This window comes from Anser cygnoides, chromosome 2, assembly GCF_040182565.1.
Source record: "Anser cygnoides isolate HZ-2024a breed goose chromosome 2, Taihu_goose_T2T_genome, whole genome shotgun sequence".
In the NCBI taxonomy this organism is placed as follows: domain Eukaryota; kingdom Metazoa; phylum Chordata; class Aves; order Anseriformes; family Anatidae; genus Anser; species Anser cygnoides.
The window spans coordinates 24,388,679-24,405,048 of record NC_089874.1 but is presented as its reverse complement, the minus strand read 5'-3'; the positions used below and the strand labels follow the sequence as shown (position 1 = coordinate 24,405,048).

Sequence of the window (16,370 nt, the reverse complement as noted above, 5' to 3'; positions counted from 1 at the left end):
TCTTTTTAATCCAAACTTCTGCATTTCATTGATTTATTAATAGTAATAAATAACACAAACAGCAATCGTATGGAACTCGCTTTGATGAATTCACAATTACATAGTGCTCTCAAACATGGTAGGTGGGCTGTGCTGTTTAGTTATCACTGCCACTTTGTCATTGTTACCTACCATCATCTTGACAGGTATTATGGCAACTTTTAACAATATTAAAATGACTGAGCTAATCTTAAGCAGTGTTCTTCTGCGATTGCTTTCTCCCTTTTGGTATTGTTTATATCCAAAATACCAATCTACATCTTCCAGGGAAAAAAAAAAAAAAAAAAAAAAAAAGCATCCCTTATTCTTATTTACCATTCAGTCATTAAAACTTTTTTTTTTTTTCTTCAGCTCATTTTCTATAAACAGGACAATTTTTAAGAGTACATCTGGAGGTACGAGAATTGACAAAGTATCATCAATTAAAAGAGATAGGTGTGTATATTCACATCCTTTAGCTATTCTCCCACTGATGCAATCTCAGGACGCAGTCAGATGATACTGCAGAGAAGAGCTAATGGTTACCTCTGGGTAAAGCTTTCCTCTTGCTAAATCCCTGCCACACACTCCTGCTGCTGTCTTGTATCAGCTCTCATTCTTGCCTGACCCTACAGCAAGACAGTTGGAGAGCTTAAAAAGGAGAAGACTGAACCTTCAAAAACAAAATCATATTTAAAAAAATGAAAAATGCATATATATATTTTTTTTTATTTTAAAAAGAAAAAAACACTAGAAGATATACAAGAACTGGGACCACCTCTTTGAGGAGCAGCTCACCAAGGGATCAAGTCAGCTATGTCATGAAATTATGCCCTGAATGTTGTAATGACTTGCCAAAATAATGTGGCAATTTCCTTAGAATTTCCTTAGAAACAACACTGAAAAAAAGAGACACAGAGAAAACTACTTCTGCAAGCCATCAGAATTTGACTTTGGGACTTCAGTACCAATTAGGTTAGCAGAACTCCCCCCATATATTACTTCACATTCGTCTTCCACAACTTTCAAAGCATGCTCAGTATTTTTATTATTTTCAAATATAAGAAGAAAACTGGTAGGCAGAGAGCATTTTAGACAGGCAAAAGTCAATGCTGCTGCACCTTTCCACACCAAGGATTCATTAAACCACCTCTCGTGCTCACTTGCCCAAAATAAACAACTCCACGTCATCTCAAAACAACACACTTAACATGGCCAAGGATTTCTCTTATCTTCTGTCCATCCTGTTAGCTGTCCCATTAATTTCTACTAAGGAAAACACTGATTATAAAGTTCCTATTTTCTAACTTACAAGCCTTCCTCCTTCTGAAACTAGCACTTCTCTTTCTCGCTTATCCAAAAATCTCCAGGAGAAGGACAGAAGTCCTGAAGCCCCTCATTAACGATCACACAAAGCAACATTACTCTAAATCACCAGCAGCTGGTGGACAGTTTTTCAAATTTATGGAAATTCAGCGTTTTAATGTTATATAATCTCTTCTAATACATTTCAGATTTTACATGCAATGTAGGCAAAAGAAAAATGAGTCCGAATACTTTTATGTGGCATATGGTAAAAGTCTGTATATTATAAAAAATACAAATGAGCCAGATGTTACAAAAAATTCTAATATAATGTGTCATTCAGCCTTTTCTAGAACAGCTCATATCAGTATTACCAAAATAAATACATTGATAAAAATGACCATTTATGAGAAAGCATAGAAGATTATAAATGATTTAGTGCTTTAATGCATCATTAAGAACAAATAATAGTGATGAATATAAAGTAACTGATGACTTAATGGGCTTTACTGGGGATAATGCTGATGATGCCACACAGAAAACAAAAGAGTACAATAACACTATTTTCACAAGTTCTTCAGTTATATTTAGATGCAATAAATGTTCTAAATATAACACATTTAAAAGATTCAATTAACATAAAATCTGCCACTCTGATTTCAATCTGTTTATTTAACACAGATTTTTACCGCTGGCTGGAGTTGAGACTTAGTTCATAACTCTAGCAAGTGTTAAGCTTGGGAACACTTCAGCAAAGAAAAATCAGTAGACAGTACTGGTATGATGCTCATGTTTTTGATGCTTATTTCAAGGAATTAATTTTTATGAAGGAAAGCAACTCTCAATTGCTAAATATTTATTTATATGAAAGGCTCAGTGTGATGATCAAATTCAGAAAATATCTAATTAGACATACCCTGTAGTGATATTAAGGTCAGAAATGCATGTCTGAAACCCACATCAGACCATGATCACCTAATGAAACCAAGCTCTGCCAGAATTTTTCTTTGAAAGCAACCTGACAGAAGCAAAGTCACTGTCACCTCAGATTACTCTCATCAAAGAGTAACTGATTTCACTTCTTTTAAAAATTAACATGGTAGACTGTTCAATGTAAACATGGATTATATTTCTATTACTGAAAATCACTTACAGTTGGAATTTACAAAAACATTTACAGCCCTGCTAGAGTTCTATTGTGTAACACTCAAGGGAATAACCTGGCTCATCAATTTATCTTTCTGACTTCCATCATCTTTCAAGCTCCATCTTAAACAAATTTTACCTTGCTTTAAAAGAGACCAGTGGATTAAAGATATTTCACGTTGTTGACATTTATTAGGGTTGGGAAAAAAAAAAAAAAGAGAGATCAAAGATTTCCAAGAGATGTGAAGGATTTGAATTATTAATGAGCATTGCCACTGGAACCTAGGGATGTAGTTCTTCACAGGACTCAAATTAACCTCACACAAACAATACCACAGCCCTCATTTGGACAGGAGCTGGTGAGCAACATCAGAGAATTTACTCTAGGTCCCTCTCTCTACCTCCCAAACTACATCACTCAGCACTAATATCAGCTGCTTGCCTCAGCATGGGGGCTGCACTTTTCCGTCCCTGTTGGAAGAAAATGACACAAGACAGGCAACAGGGAGAGACAGGTACAGCCCTGATCCTCCTCAATGCATTTCACATCCCTTCAGGCTCCACAAAACCTGATTTTCTCATAAAGAAGGTTCAAAAATAAATGTAGTGGTGTTACTGTAAGTAGAGCAGCCTTTCTCATAATTCTGCATACTTACAGGGATCTTTCCAGAGAGTCCCATGGCTAACTAGTAAGTATACTGGTGCATAATGGCACTTAGTTTGCAAATTTCCTCAGTGTTTTGTCTATCATTCCTTTACTACAAGGATGGTGAGGCACTGGCACAGGCTGCCCAGAGAAGCTGTGGATGCCCCATCCCTGGAGGTGTTCAAGGCCAGGCTGGATGGGGCTTTGGACAACCTGGTCTGGTGGCAGGTGTCCCTGCCAATGGCAGGGCGTTGGAACTGGGTGATCCTTAAGGTCTCTTCCAGCCCAAACCATTCCCTGAATCTGTGATTCCAATTGTGAATATACATGATAATGTTGTTAAATTACTATCCAATAACTTTTAGCATTTGTATTCAACATAGCTATGTTCTATCCTAGTTTTTGTACCACATTTTACTGTACAGTCAATGAGTAATACAATGAATTTTCATTCCTTGGTTTCCACACCTGTCACAAGAGATGATAATGTTTTGTTACCTTTGTAAACTACTTCACAGGTCGAAGCAAATAGTATAACGCTCTTTTCAATCTATGCAACTACAGAGAAGAACCTCCCATATTTCTTTTAGATGTGGAAAAATTCACTCAGTAAGTGATTGACATAGTTAATGATTCATCTTCTAGTTAGAATCTTTAAGCTTACATGATTTTAGAATGTTTTCAGCCAGAATAATTATTTAATAACTTATTTTAGTACTTACACTACTCTAACATTTTTTCCACCATTTGGCATTTTAGTTCAGCAACAAGTTATTAGCTTTACATCAAGTTCATCTTGTAGTTACTGTTTTTATGAGGGATTAGTAATACTAGAAATTTTTATAAATCATCCACTCACACGCTTTATAAACCTGTGTCTTGACTGTAAAATGTATAATAAAAAGCAGCCTACAAAAATCTTCAAAACCTATCAACTGAAAAAAGAAATTGATGGGGAAAAAAAATAAACAAAGAAAACATATCAGGCAGCTCAAGTAGGTAACTATGAAGTGCATTTTCATAATCTATGAATATATATTCCTTTTCCAGCCATCTGGTACTCCACAGATGAAAGCAGTTTCATTTGTAGATGAACCCTGATTTCACACAATTTCCGAGAAAGAAAAGAAACGGTTCAGAAAGTTTAAGTCGCTGAGGTGACATGAACCACAAAACATATTATCTGTGAACTGGACTGTTGCACATAAAATGTATCAGGGAGCATGTGAATACAATCCTTCGCATCGCATAGAGTAATGCTTAGGAAATAGCTAAAAAGAAAAAGTGTGACAGACAAAACAATGGCAAGTTCTTCAGGCTATCCAAAGCCTATGGCACTTGCAATAGATTGCACATAAAACAAAGGAAAAGATGATGAAAGAGTCTTAGAGGTTTCAAGACAAATAAATGAAATAGTGCAGCTTAAAAGAAAGATAAAGTCAAAATAACAATTAGCCCTGTCAGGCATCCTCAGTAGAAGCTTCAGCACTCTAAACATAAAAATCAAAACCCTTGAGTGATCATTTTCTTGTGAGCAGCCATCCACAAACACATATATGAAATATTACAGTCAGCTATATATTCATAAAGCATACTGCAATACATCATGGCAACAACAAATACAGGTGGTTCCCTCTGATCATTCAACTACTCCCTGTTGCCACAAGAATAATACTGCATAGAAACCACAGCTGGTGCAGGGCATGGGGACTGTCTTACTGAGCAATATTTCTCTTTAAGACCTGCACTTCATATCACTAACTCCCTATTGATTTTTGAGTGAATAGGCAAAAGTACTGCCTTTGAAGGATATAAATGTAAAATGCCCTGGCTAAATGAAAAAGCTCAGTTCATCCTTTGGTGCACATTGGAATCACCGTGGGAAAAAAAAAAAATCAGATTTCAGACAACAATTGCAGGGGCACCTCAACTGAAGAACTTCACAACTCCACAGCCTTTATGGAGCTGAACTCTGGGGGACAGCACAAGCTTTGACAGGATATTACTCCATGCCCCATCAGACCAGTTCTCATATTAATAGTTAACAGGAATAGGCACCAGAATTGAATTTAATACAAGCATTTTATATGGGATAAATTGTTTGAAATGATGGAATTTTAGAATGGATTTTAGGCAAAAGTTTATTGATTGATCTCTCCGTTAAGAGTTCTATGCATTTTTGCAATACTTTGAGCACATGCAACTTAACAAACACCCCTTTCCAGTGCACTAAAAAGCATATGGTAAGCAAGAGGTAGATCGAGATCACAGTGGGGAGATGCAGTGGATATACCATTGGCTTGCTTCTCAAAACACAGATTCATGCTGTGCAGGCAGCAGTCACAGACCACATCACTTTAACTGAAGTAATCTGCTTTAATTCTTTGCTGGAAGGGCAATTAAACACAGTGGGATGAGAGGATACAAACCATACCAACACATAATATCGCCAAAAGCACAGTTTTTTTTTCCTTTAAGGGCAACGTGCAGAGTTCCCAGGGCAAGTATGGAAGACCTTCACACTGCTTTGCAAGGGGCTCCGATTAGGAGTGTCTCTTCTCTGCTGTCCCTGGCTTCTCAGGGCTCACATCAATATTTATTTGTCACAGATCAAGCAAGATGACATTGCTGTAAATTCAGTCAAGTTTCTAGTCATGCTCAAGAAGGAAGAAGGTCAACAGCAGCAGGAAGATACATGTGTTGATACAGACAGAATTTCTTCAGTTCCATCACAAATGGAAATGATATGATAATTCAAAAGGAATCTATTGCTCTAACATTTGTTCTCTGCAAACTAATTACAAATACAGTAATGTTTCTGCAAAGTTTCCCTCCAAGGAGTATGTGGAGATAAAGAGTTAAGCCATAGCATTTATGTTGTATATAAACTTATGTTATGATGAGCTCTCTTTCAACAATAATGTGAAACCTTGAAAAGGAGTCAAGAAAAAAAATATAAAGCAAGGCAGAGAGACTATGACAGCAACACTACCCACTCCTTGTTTCTCAGTCAAATTGTGACACTCTTGAACTTCAGTAGGATTATTTATTTTTTTTTTAAAGTCAAGGTTAATAAAAGAGATGACATGTTCACAGCATTAGTCAAACACAGAGTAAATGCAACTTGCATCTTTTTGTAGAGTGCCATTAGCAAGTTACTCAGTCTATTTCTCCAAAATTTTACTGTAAAAGAAGCAGAAATCCCTTCAGTGATCTGAATTTCAACCAATGTATGCAATAAGAAGCCATTTGTAATTTTATACAACAAAGTAACATGCGAGAAATTAACCTGAAAGAAAGAAGAAAATGAAGCTCATCTTGTGCACATCTGAAGTTCAACAAGTGAACTCAAACAGATCTACCTCTTGATGCAACTGTCAGTCAAAAAACAAATGGCTGTGTGGCTATTTCTCCAACACACAAAAAAGTCCAGTCTAAGAGAATACTGCTTCACTTTCCTCAGTCATACAGTCCTGTTCATTCTGCTGCTTCCCCACACTCCAGGGAATCACTTTAATCTGACTACGAAAAGAGAAATCCATCATCCATTAAGAGGAATTAGCCCACTTCATTTCACATTCCTGGGATACTACCACGGATGCTCAGATAGACAGAAGAAAACGTTTGATAGAAAGACAGGGGCTTGGTACTGCTGATTCTGCGCCATGTTCTAAAAAAAGCCAAGCTTCCCCTGAAAGCAAGTTACTGTGCACATTACTTTAAGAAAGGAATGGCTAATTTTATGTCTTTGTAGGCAGGTATGTATCTATTCATCTTTTCAAGTGGTAAGCTAGGATCGTGGGGCTTTTATTCTACCATTATGATCAGCAGGGAGAATAATTTAAAAGACTGAAGGATTCTTCATTAAAAGAAATCACATGCAGATATTTAGCAAAAAAAAAAAAAAAAAAAAAAGAAAGATTGAAACAAGAAAGTTGTCAAGATTTCAGCAAACAACCCTATAAAACCAGACTCAGTTAAAAATGACTTTGAGCTATATGCTATTTCTGGAAACTTCTGCTCAACTGAATTGATTCAAAGAGGGCTTTGTAGACTTTGTATCTCCAATAGATCATGGATTCAAATTTAAGATAAGCATCAAAATTAAGGAAAGCCTTAACCTCAGAAAGAAGACATAATTACAGAGTCAGAATGCTTGGGCTTGGAAGGAACCTCTGGAGGTCATCTGTTCCAACCCTCCCTGGCTCAGGCAGGACCACCTTGAGCAGGATGCCCAGGATCATGTCCAGGTGGCTTCTGAAGATCTCCAAGGAGGGAGACCAGACAAACTCTCTGGGCAACCTGTGCCAGTGCTCCATCACTCACACAATAAAGAAATGTTTCCTGATATTCAAACAAAACCTCTTGTGCTTCAGTTTGTGTCTATTGCCTCTTGACCTGTGTCATTGGGCACGACCAAAAAGAGCCTGTCTCAGTCCTTTTTGCAACCTCCCTTCAGGTATTTATATACATTGATAAGATCCCCTCCAGCCTTCTCTTTTCCAGGTTCAGCAGTCCCAGAGCTCTCAGCCTTTCCTCATAGGAAAGGTGCTCCAGTCCCTTCATCATCTTCGTAGCCCTTCTCCGGATTCTCCCCACTACTTCCATACTTTTCTTCTACCAGGTAGCCAATATGCAGCTAAGGAATATTTTGGGATGAGTAGAAGGGAAGGATCACCTCCCTCGACCTGTTGGCAACACTTCTCCTAATACAGCCTGGAATACCATTAGTTGAACGCGTTGACTTCCTCAGATACAACTTTTTGAGTCATTTAGTCAAGTTTTAGGCTTGAAACTGATACCATACAGCTGAAATCCCAAACATTAATTATTTCAGAATTTTACTATAAAATAGCTTACTGAAGGACACATTAAGCCACTTCAGCACAACAAGCTGTACTTTCAGAACACTCATGAGAATATTCAAAGCAGCACAAAAAAAAAAAAAAAAGGAGACAGTACGAGGCTAAACCCAGATGACCTACAGCATTGAAACACTTTGCCAATTCCCATCAGATATTTAGCAAAAAAGAAACAGATGACAGAAAATTCTGGAATTTTGATAAAGTCATTGTTTCAAGTGATATATCATCATGGAGATTAGAGATAAGCAGTTTAAAAAGCTAAAGGAAATGTAAAATGAATACAACTGCTATATGCACTGCTATAAACCTCTTAAACCTCTTCCTCAGTTTGCACTCATTATATATAAACATCACTATCCATAGAGATGCCTAACACCCAAACCTGGGGTCATCTCTGATTCCTCCCTCCTTCCTAACATCTACCTTCTCTTATTATATGTTATTTATATTTAAATATCAATTTGGATTTGGATTCTCATAGCTGAATGCATGCAAACAATATACTAGTTTTTCGACTATTTGGACTTAGAAATTACAGTTGCAGTGCATTTACAGTCCATCTATTTGTTGAAAAAATACCTTGCTTAAGCACATGATAACAGAATTAAAACAAACGGAAGAAATTATCTGAGAGCAACTGTCAAAAATAAAAATAAAATAAAAAATCCTGGACTTCTCCATGTTAAAAATCTCTGTAAAATCTGAAATCAAATTGAATTTGCTCTGAAATTTAGTATGCAATAGTATCTTTGTAGTACTTGGATAGTGTCCTTTCTTTTTTTTCAGCTAGTTGATGACTTCATTTAGACCTCGGTAATGAAAGCTGTCATTTATCAAGAACCATTTTATGCAAAATAGCATTGATCAGTAACGCAAGCTGGTTCTGGGAGATGTTCTCAGTGACATGCTTAAGTATGTCAAATACAGAAACATGGTATGGTAATGAGAAAGCTAGCAGTCATTTCTATAATGTGTAAAAAGTAGATTTAGAAATTAAACAGGTTATCCTTTTATTTCTCTCCCTGATCCAGCCTGTTGCAATGTAAACAGAGGGTTTTATTCTAGAGATTCAAGAAGCCCACACAATGAAAGATACTTTTTGTTTAATGGAATAAACTTGAATTAGGAGGTGTGCACACTATGAAGAAGATACATTGACCAACCTACAAACACAAATTTACTCTTATCATGGATCATTATGAAACATTCTCGAGCAACTGAATAGAGAAGTGAAATATAAACAAAAAGAGCAAATGGGTTTGGAAAACTCAAAATTATAGCATAGTACTCTCTAGTAAGCTGTAATAAGAATATGGAACAGCTCATAATGGAAAATGAGATCCACTCACAATAAGTGAAATAAGTCATTACTATTAACAAATATTAAGATAACCAAAAGTGCCTAAGCATTTAGTTGAAAAATCAAGTCTACATTACAAACAGCTAAACACTTACATAACAACATAAATAAGACAAAAAATGAACTGTTTGCACTCTTCCAGATGTAATTTGGCTAGTTTGCTCTCAAAATACTTGCAAGATATTATTATAAAGCAAACTTTGATATTTATATACAGCTTTCAATGTGTTAATAAGCAAATACCTGCATACAGCACTTCATGCTGTCACAAAATGCCTTTAGCAGAAATTGTACCATTAAACCCTTCAAATGGTATTGTCCTTCACCTTGAAGGTGTTTTATTCTTACAGTTAAGAAACATTGCCTCCAGTTCTATTACCTTGGTGCCTATGCATCTCATGAAATTTATTAAAAAGAAAACAAAACCCCACAACGTTTCACTTGTACCTGGTGATAAATACTAAGCACAATAATTTTGAGAACAAAGCATCATTCAAAACAACTCTACCTGGTCTTAAATTCTCCAGCTTCCACTACAGTTAAGGACACACCACTGAAATATTTTGGCAAAATGACAAAGCCAAGCACAAGACTTGGTTAGATTAGACTAGACTAGAATTAGGGATTCCTAAACATTTTGACAAAAACACACTTTTTGTGCATGTAGTACATGCTTCTCCAAATAAACAGTACTTCTGTGTTCTGTGGCATGCCATGAGGGCTTTATCCTTCAGTAGTCAAAAACAGTCCATGCCAAAACTAAAAACAGCCCTCTTTTGACCTGTTTTGCCCATTTTATTTCCCACTGAACTGACAGCCAAGGGAACATCGTTATGCGTATCAAAGTCTTAGCCTGTATATCTACAGCAGGTGCTAGAAAACAGTCCTCTATTTCTTTCTGTGTCATTTTAGACAAAGCTATAAACAGTCAGAGCCAATCTGCCAGAAAAGCACCAGCAAAATTAGGATCTGCTGAAACAGCAGGAGCCAAAGTTGGCCCATCCATTTGCCCCTCTGTCCATTTGTTTTCACTGAAACTACATTGCAGCAGTGATGCTCTCTCTTCTTTTGGAATACCATAAGGGCCAGAGATTCCTCATCTTCTCATGGGGACAGAAGAACATGGTCCAACAACTCCTTTTGAAATAGCAAATAGGCCCTGTACTGTTTCCCAACTCTTAAGGAATTACCTCCTGCTTCTTTGAAGTAAAATTCAACTGTTTCTTTATTTCAAGAAACAGAAGCCTGGACTGGAGGTGCTGAATCTGGATGGTGCTACATAATATGAAAATTATTCAATTCTTGAAGGAAAAAAAAAAAAAAAAAAGCAGGTGAAGGAATATGACCTTAACATTAGGAAGAGATCAGAGTATTTACTGCAAATGCATTCTTATCCAAACTCTACACAAGCTTTTTCAAAATAAAATTTAAAGACTTTGCAAAAGATGTTATGAAGCAGCAGAATAAAGTTATGTATAATTATTATAATTCACACCACTTATTTAGAGCTTGCTATTTATAATGGAGAATGCAGAATACCCAGTAATATCAATTTACTAGTCAACTACCATTAAAATCATTGAAGTATTTCTTACAGATCTGCAGTCAGCTCCATTAAAACAAATGAAGTATTTCTAACCAATCTATGTTTCATTACACATGCACAAATCACCACTGAATGAAATAGCTTCAGGGAAGTGCTTTGGTTTGCTTTTAACTTTTGGTCAATTCCACTGATTGACGGGACATCTAGTAACCCTGTTTCCTTAGTTCAATCTTATTGAAAGTCAAGGCATATCAGATAACTATCACCAGATAGGTGTTATGATTTTACAAAGGGATTTTAGTGATAAGGCACAAGCTGAAATCTGTACAGTTTTCTCTGATTATGCAGACCCCAATAAAAAGCTTACTTATTTATTATGTCTGGAATTTATAGTGAGGTATACCTGAACCATTACCAACACAAAATAACTGCATTTTCTTGAAGAATGCTGCCAGTGAAATACAATGCATGTACCGACTTGGCAGAAGTGTAAATACATCTTTTACATGTAGAATTTGGAACATGCTTTCCAAACAGCTAACTGTTATTATGTTTATCAATCTCAAAGCTACTGAGAGATGACAATATCCCTTATTCTGATTTACTACAAATATTCAATGAAAAAAAAATCAGTACCTACAACCTGATGACACTGGAAAATATTAACGTCTTAACATATTAACCTCATGAACTTCAACAAAGGAAAGTGCAAGGTCTTTCAGCTAGGGAAGAATATAACCCTATGCACCAGTACAAGTTGAGGGCTGACCTGCTGGAAAGCAGCCCTGCGGAGAAAGACCTGGGAGTCCTGGTGGACCACGAGTCAGCAATGTGCCCTTGCGGCCAAGAAGGCCGATGGTATCCTGGGCTGCATTACGAAGAGGGGGCTGGAGCACCTGTCATACAAAGACAGCCTGAGAGAACTGTGCCTGTTTAGCTTGGAGAAGAGAAGACTGAGAGGGATCTTATTGATGTGTACAAATATCTGAAGGAAGGGTGTCAAGAGGATGGGGACAGACTCTTTTCAGTGGTGCCCAGCAACAGGACAGGAGGCAACGGGCACAAACTGAAACACAGGAAGTTCTGTCTGAATATGAGGTGGCACTTCTTTACTGTGAGGGTGACAGAGCACTGGGACAGATTGCCCAGAGAGGTTGTGGAGTCTCCTTCTCTGAAGATATTCAAAACCTGCCTGGATGCATTCCTGCGCAATGTGCTCTAGGTGACCCTGCTTGGCAGGGGATTTGGACCAGATGATCTTCAGAGTTCCCTTCCAACCTCAACTATTCTGTGATTCTATGTATTTCCTTGTTTCAGTAGCTATACTGTCACAGGGCTGTCATGATACTCTGCTGAGAATGAAAAGTTGCCTCATCCATCATTCATTAGACAAACTTTTAAATAAAGATATTGCATATACCCAATGTTCCTCTTAAAACCGCTTTTTATTGAAAATTTGATTATGAAAGCTTGATTAAATATATGAACTTCTTTATAGCATAAGATAAACTGTCTGACAGAAAATAATGCTCAGCTGAAGCAACAGTATTTTATGTATTTTTACCAAGTTATTTTATACAATATAAAAGTACTTAGCACATTAGGGGTTATAAAAATAATTCATAACAAAACATTAAAGTGGCAGAAAACATATATTTTGCATGTATAGAGTAGATTCCTTTGAGTTGGAGTGGTTGCAATGATGTGTCTGACCATTATTTCCCAAAGGCTACTCTTGTAAATAAACTGAACTTACATTAGTCCAAAATTCCATTCATTCACTTCATGGTACTTTATTCAAGCTTTTTATAAAGACAAACAAAAGACCAACAAACTCATTTTATATATTCAGCATTGCTCTTAGGACATTAAAAAAAAATCTACTTGACAGTGTATTGTGCTCTTATCTATAAAAACTAAATATCTTACATTTAATTTGCTAAAGGTATTGAAAAAGTAATAGAACAATAAAGTACAAAGAAAACATCAGATTAACAAGATGGACTCTCATCTTGTTCTGAAGTAATAGTACCTCTGCAATATTGTTTCAACCTCTTTCACTAGAGCACACAGAAATCAGTAGCACTGTGCATTCATTCACAAGGTGCAGTAACACCACCTAGTACTTTCTGCTTACTTTCATTTACAGAAAGAAAGAAAAGAAGGAAAAGAAAGAAAGAGAAAGAAAGAGACAAAGAGAGAGAGAAAGAGAGAAAGAGAGAAAGAAAGAAAGAAAGAGAGAGAGAAGAAACCAGCACTTACTTGCTTTTCCCTTTGTATACTGTAGCATAGGAGCCTTCCCCTAGTTTCTCCAGCTTTTCATATGAGTCTGCTTTTCCAAACTTGGGGCTTGTAGGCTGAAAAAAAAAAAAAAAAAAAGGGAAGAAAAAAGCCTTTCAGAATCTATTGCACCCACAACATTAATTGCTTTGATTCAGCCTTCAGAGATCAAAGGCCATTATGAAAACTCATAGACTTGCACGTTATTAACAGCCAACAATAAAAGAAAAAAATTAATAGCAAAGCCAATAAAATAACTTAATAGACTACTCAAGCAAACATCATTCAACACCCCAGATGGTGGCTTTCAATATCAACTATATACTTACATCACTGGAATTATCAAAAGGATTTTGTTCTTAATCAAAGGGAGATTTCTGTTTCATTTTTCACATATATCACTTCGTACAGGGAAAAGGATCATTAGCAGCTAAACCTGCTCATCTTTGTTAAGAGATCTAAGCAACAGTTTCAACCTGCCCTACAAAATCAGATCACACAAGCTTCTTAAGTAAAATATATATATTTTAATCTACAGCCCACCCAAAAACATTGTATAAGTAGTCAGTGCCTTCTGCATGTCTACCACTGTTCAGAGAGTCATCAAAATACTACAAGAAACCACATTTAAAGAAAATATCTTGCTTCTGAATTATGTTTACTGTCTTCAGCTTGTGGATACAAACACACCATGTTTTTAATGGCATGTATATGCTGCACAGTGGAATAAAATCCTGTAGCCTCAACATCTGCAGCCTAAATGCGGGGTTGAAAATGGAAGCAAGCTGAACACGGCGCCTTGCTGAGGGCCAGACAGCTCAGCCCACCTCTGTGCCAGGCTGCTGCCTGCCCTGCTGCTATGCACGCCTCACAAAGAACACCATAAAAGCTGTAAAAATAGAAATTCATCTGACATGAAAATGATTCATTTGGAAAGCTGATATTAAAAATTGAGAAAGAGAAGACATATTATGAAGAATTGCATTGCATAAAATCATTTTTCCTGATTTTTATTCTGTGAAACAAATGTTGCTCCAAATGATGCAATATCTGCTTTTCATAATTTCAACGTTCATGAATGAAGTCCTGGTCTACAATTACACAGACTAGAATAATATACATTTTCAGTAATAAACAATATTATTTTTTTTTAAGTGTACGTCAATACTACTGCCTACTCTGGCAGGCTCAGTGCCATGACCACTTCCCTGGGGAGCCTGTCCCAGTGCCCAACCACCCTCTGGGTGCAGAACCTTTCCCTAACACCCAGCCTGACCCTCCCCTGTCCCAGCTCCATGCCGTCCCCTCGGGTCCTGTCGCTGTCCCCAGAGAGCAGAGCTCAGCGCCTGCCCCTCCGCTCCCCTCGTGAGGGAGCTGCAGGCCGCCATGAGGCCTCCCCTCAGCCTGCTCTGCTCTGGGCTGAACAAACCCAGGGACCTCAGCCACTCCTCATAAGTCTTGCCCTCTAGACCCTTCATCACCTTCATTGCCCTCCTTCGGACACTCTCTAATAGTTTTATGTCCTTCTTATATTGTGGCACCCAAAACCGCACACAGTACTTGAGGTGAGACCAAACCAGTGTAGAGCAGAAATGAAGAGGTTAGTTGAAAGTTTTAATCCTAAGTACTTTAAATTCAGTTAAAGGGCCATTTTTGCTGTGAATTAATCCTAACTTTTACAAAAAGAAGTAATCTGAAGTAGTTTAGGATAAGCATTTTTGTACGCAACATATCATGAAGTTCTTGGAAAATATCTGAGTTTAGCAGACATTTTGAAGTATACCCTGCTTTCCCAGGCGTCCACGTCTTCCAGTTGTCTGGAAGAAAAGTGCTTTTTACTCTCCCCCTAGACCAGAAGGACACTGTAAAAAACTGAACTGCAACTGCCACCAGCATCACCCACAGATATTTTAGACTGCAGCACTCAGACATTCTGTACACAAACCAACCAAAAGAATACAGGGCAGAAATTCTGGAGAATCAGCACTGATGCTCACTTCAGATTCAGGGACTAACTCAGTATCACTCTGTAATACTGCAAAGGAAAGCAGCCAAGCAAATCGAGCTTTTTTAGGGTTGAATTCAACTGGGAGACTCTAAGCCATGCCCTGCGCTGCACACAGTACAGACTCACATTTGGGATCTTACGCCTGATTTACAAGTACTCAGGTTTCAGTTTTCTGGAAGGAGACAAGCATGCAGTGCATGTTTGCAGTGCAGAACACAGCTGTGTCTAAATTCTTTTAAAACCATGGTCAAAAGTTTAAAATCATCTGAGCCTAAAAATTGCTCCAATAAACAGACAAGAACATCCCAGGTAGGATAACTTGAGACCTCATAATCCTCATTACTGCCAATTAACCATGAACCAGAAAATACAAACATTCTTTTTACTCAACTAAATTTACAAAATATGTCCTAAACCATAACTTTGGCACTTTGGCATATACATGCATTTTCTGGGATTAAGATCCCAGCCTTCTATTGAATGATCACAGTATCACAGTATCACAGATTTCTAGGTTGGAAGAGACCTCAAGATCATCGAGTCCAACCTCCGACCTAACACTAAGTACTCCACTAAACCATATCGCTAAGCTCTACATCTAAACGTCTTTTAAAGACCTCCAGGGATGGTGACTCCACCACCTCCCTGGGCAGCCCGTTCCAATGCTTAATAACCCTTTCGGTAAAGAAGTACTTCCTAACATCCAACCTAAAACTCCCCTGTCGCAACTTTCGCCCATTCCCCCTCGTCCTGTCACCAGGCACGTAGGAGAACAGACCAACCCCCACCTCTTTACAGCCTCCTTTAAGGTAACTGTAGAGAGCGATAAGGTCGCCCCTGAGCCTCCTCTTCTCCAGGCTGAACAAGCCCAGCTCCCTCAGCCGCTCCTCGTAAGACTTGTTCTCCAGACCCCTCACCAGCTTGGTCGCCCTTCTCTGGACTCGCTCGAGCACGTCCATGTCCTTCCTGTAGCGAGGGGCCCAGAACTGAACACAGTACTCAAGGTGCGGCCTCACCAGAGCCGAGTACAGGGGCACAATCACTTCCCTAGACCTGCTGGCCACACTGCTTCTTATGCAAGCCAGGATGCTGTTGGCCTTCTTGGCCACCTGGGCACACTGCTGGTTCATATTCAGCCGACTATCAACCAATACTCCCAGGTCCTTCTCGGCCAGGCAGCTTTCCAGCCACTCATC

The 16,370-nt window shown here is 38.0% G+C and overlaps 1 protein-coding gene across 4 annotated transcripts in view; it reads right to left on the bottom strand.

The window, feature by feature from the left end:
- CDK14 (cyclin dependent kinase 14) overlaps positions 1 to 16,370 on the bottom strand; it is a 328,969-nt gene that overhangs the window by 221,527 nt on the left and 91,072 nt on the right. For all 4 annotated transcript variants that reach the window (XM_066991698.1, XM_066991699.1, XM_013187015.3 and 1 more), the window contains one exon: positions 13,149 to 13,243. In XM_066991698.1, the coding sequence (XP_066847799.1) occupies positions 13,149 to 13,243 (95 nt within the window). The remainder of the gene's footprint in view (positions 1 to 13,148; positions 13,244 to 16,370) is intronic.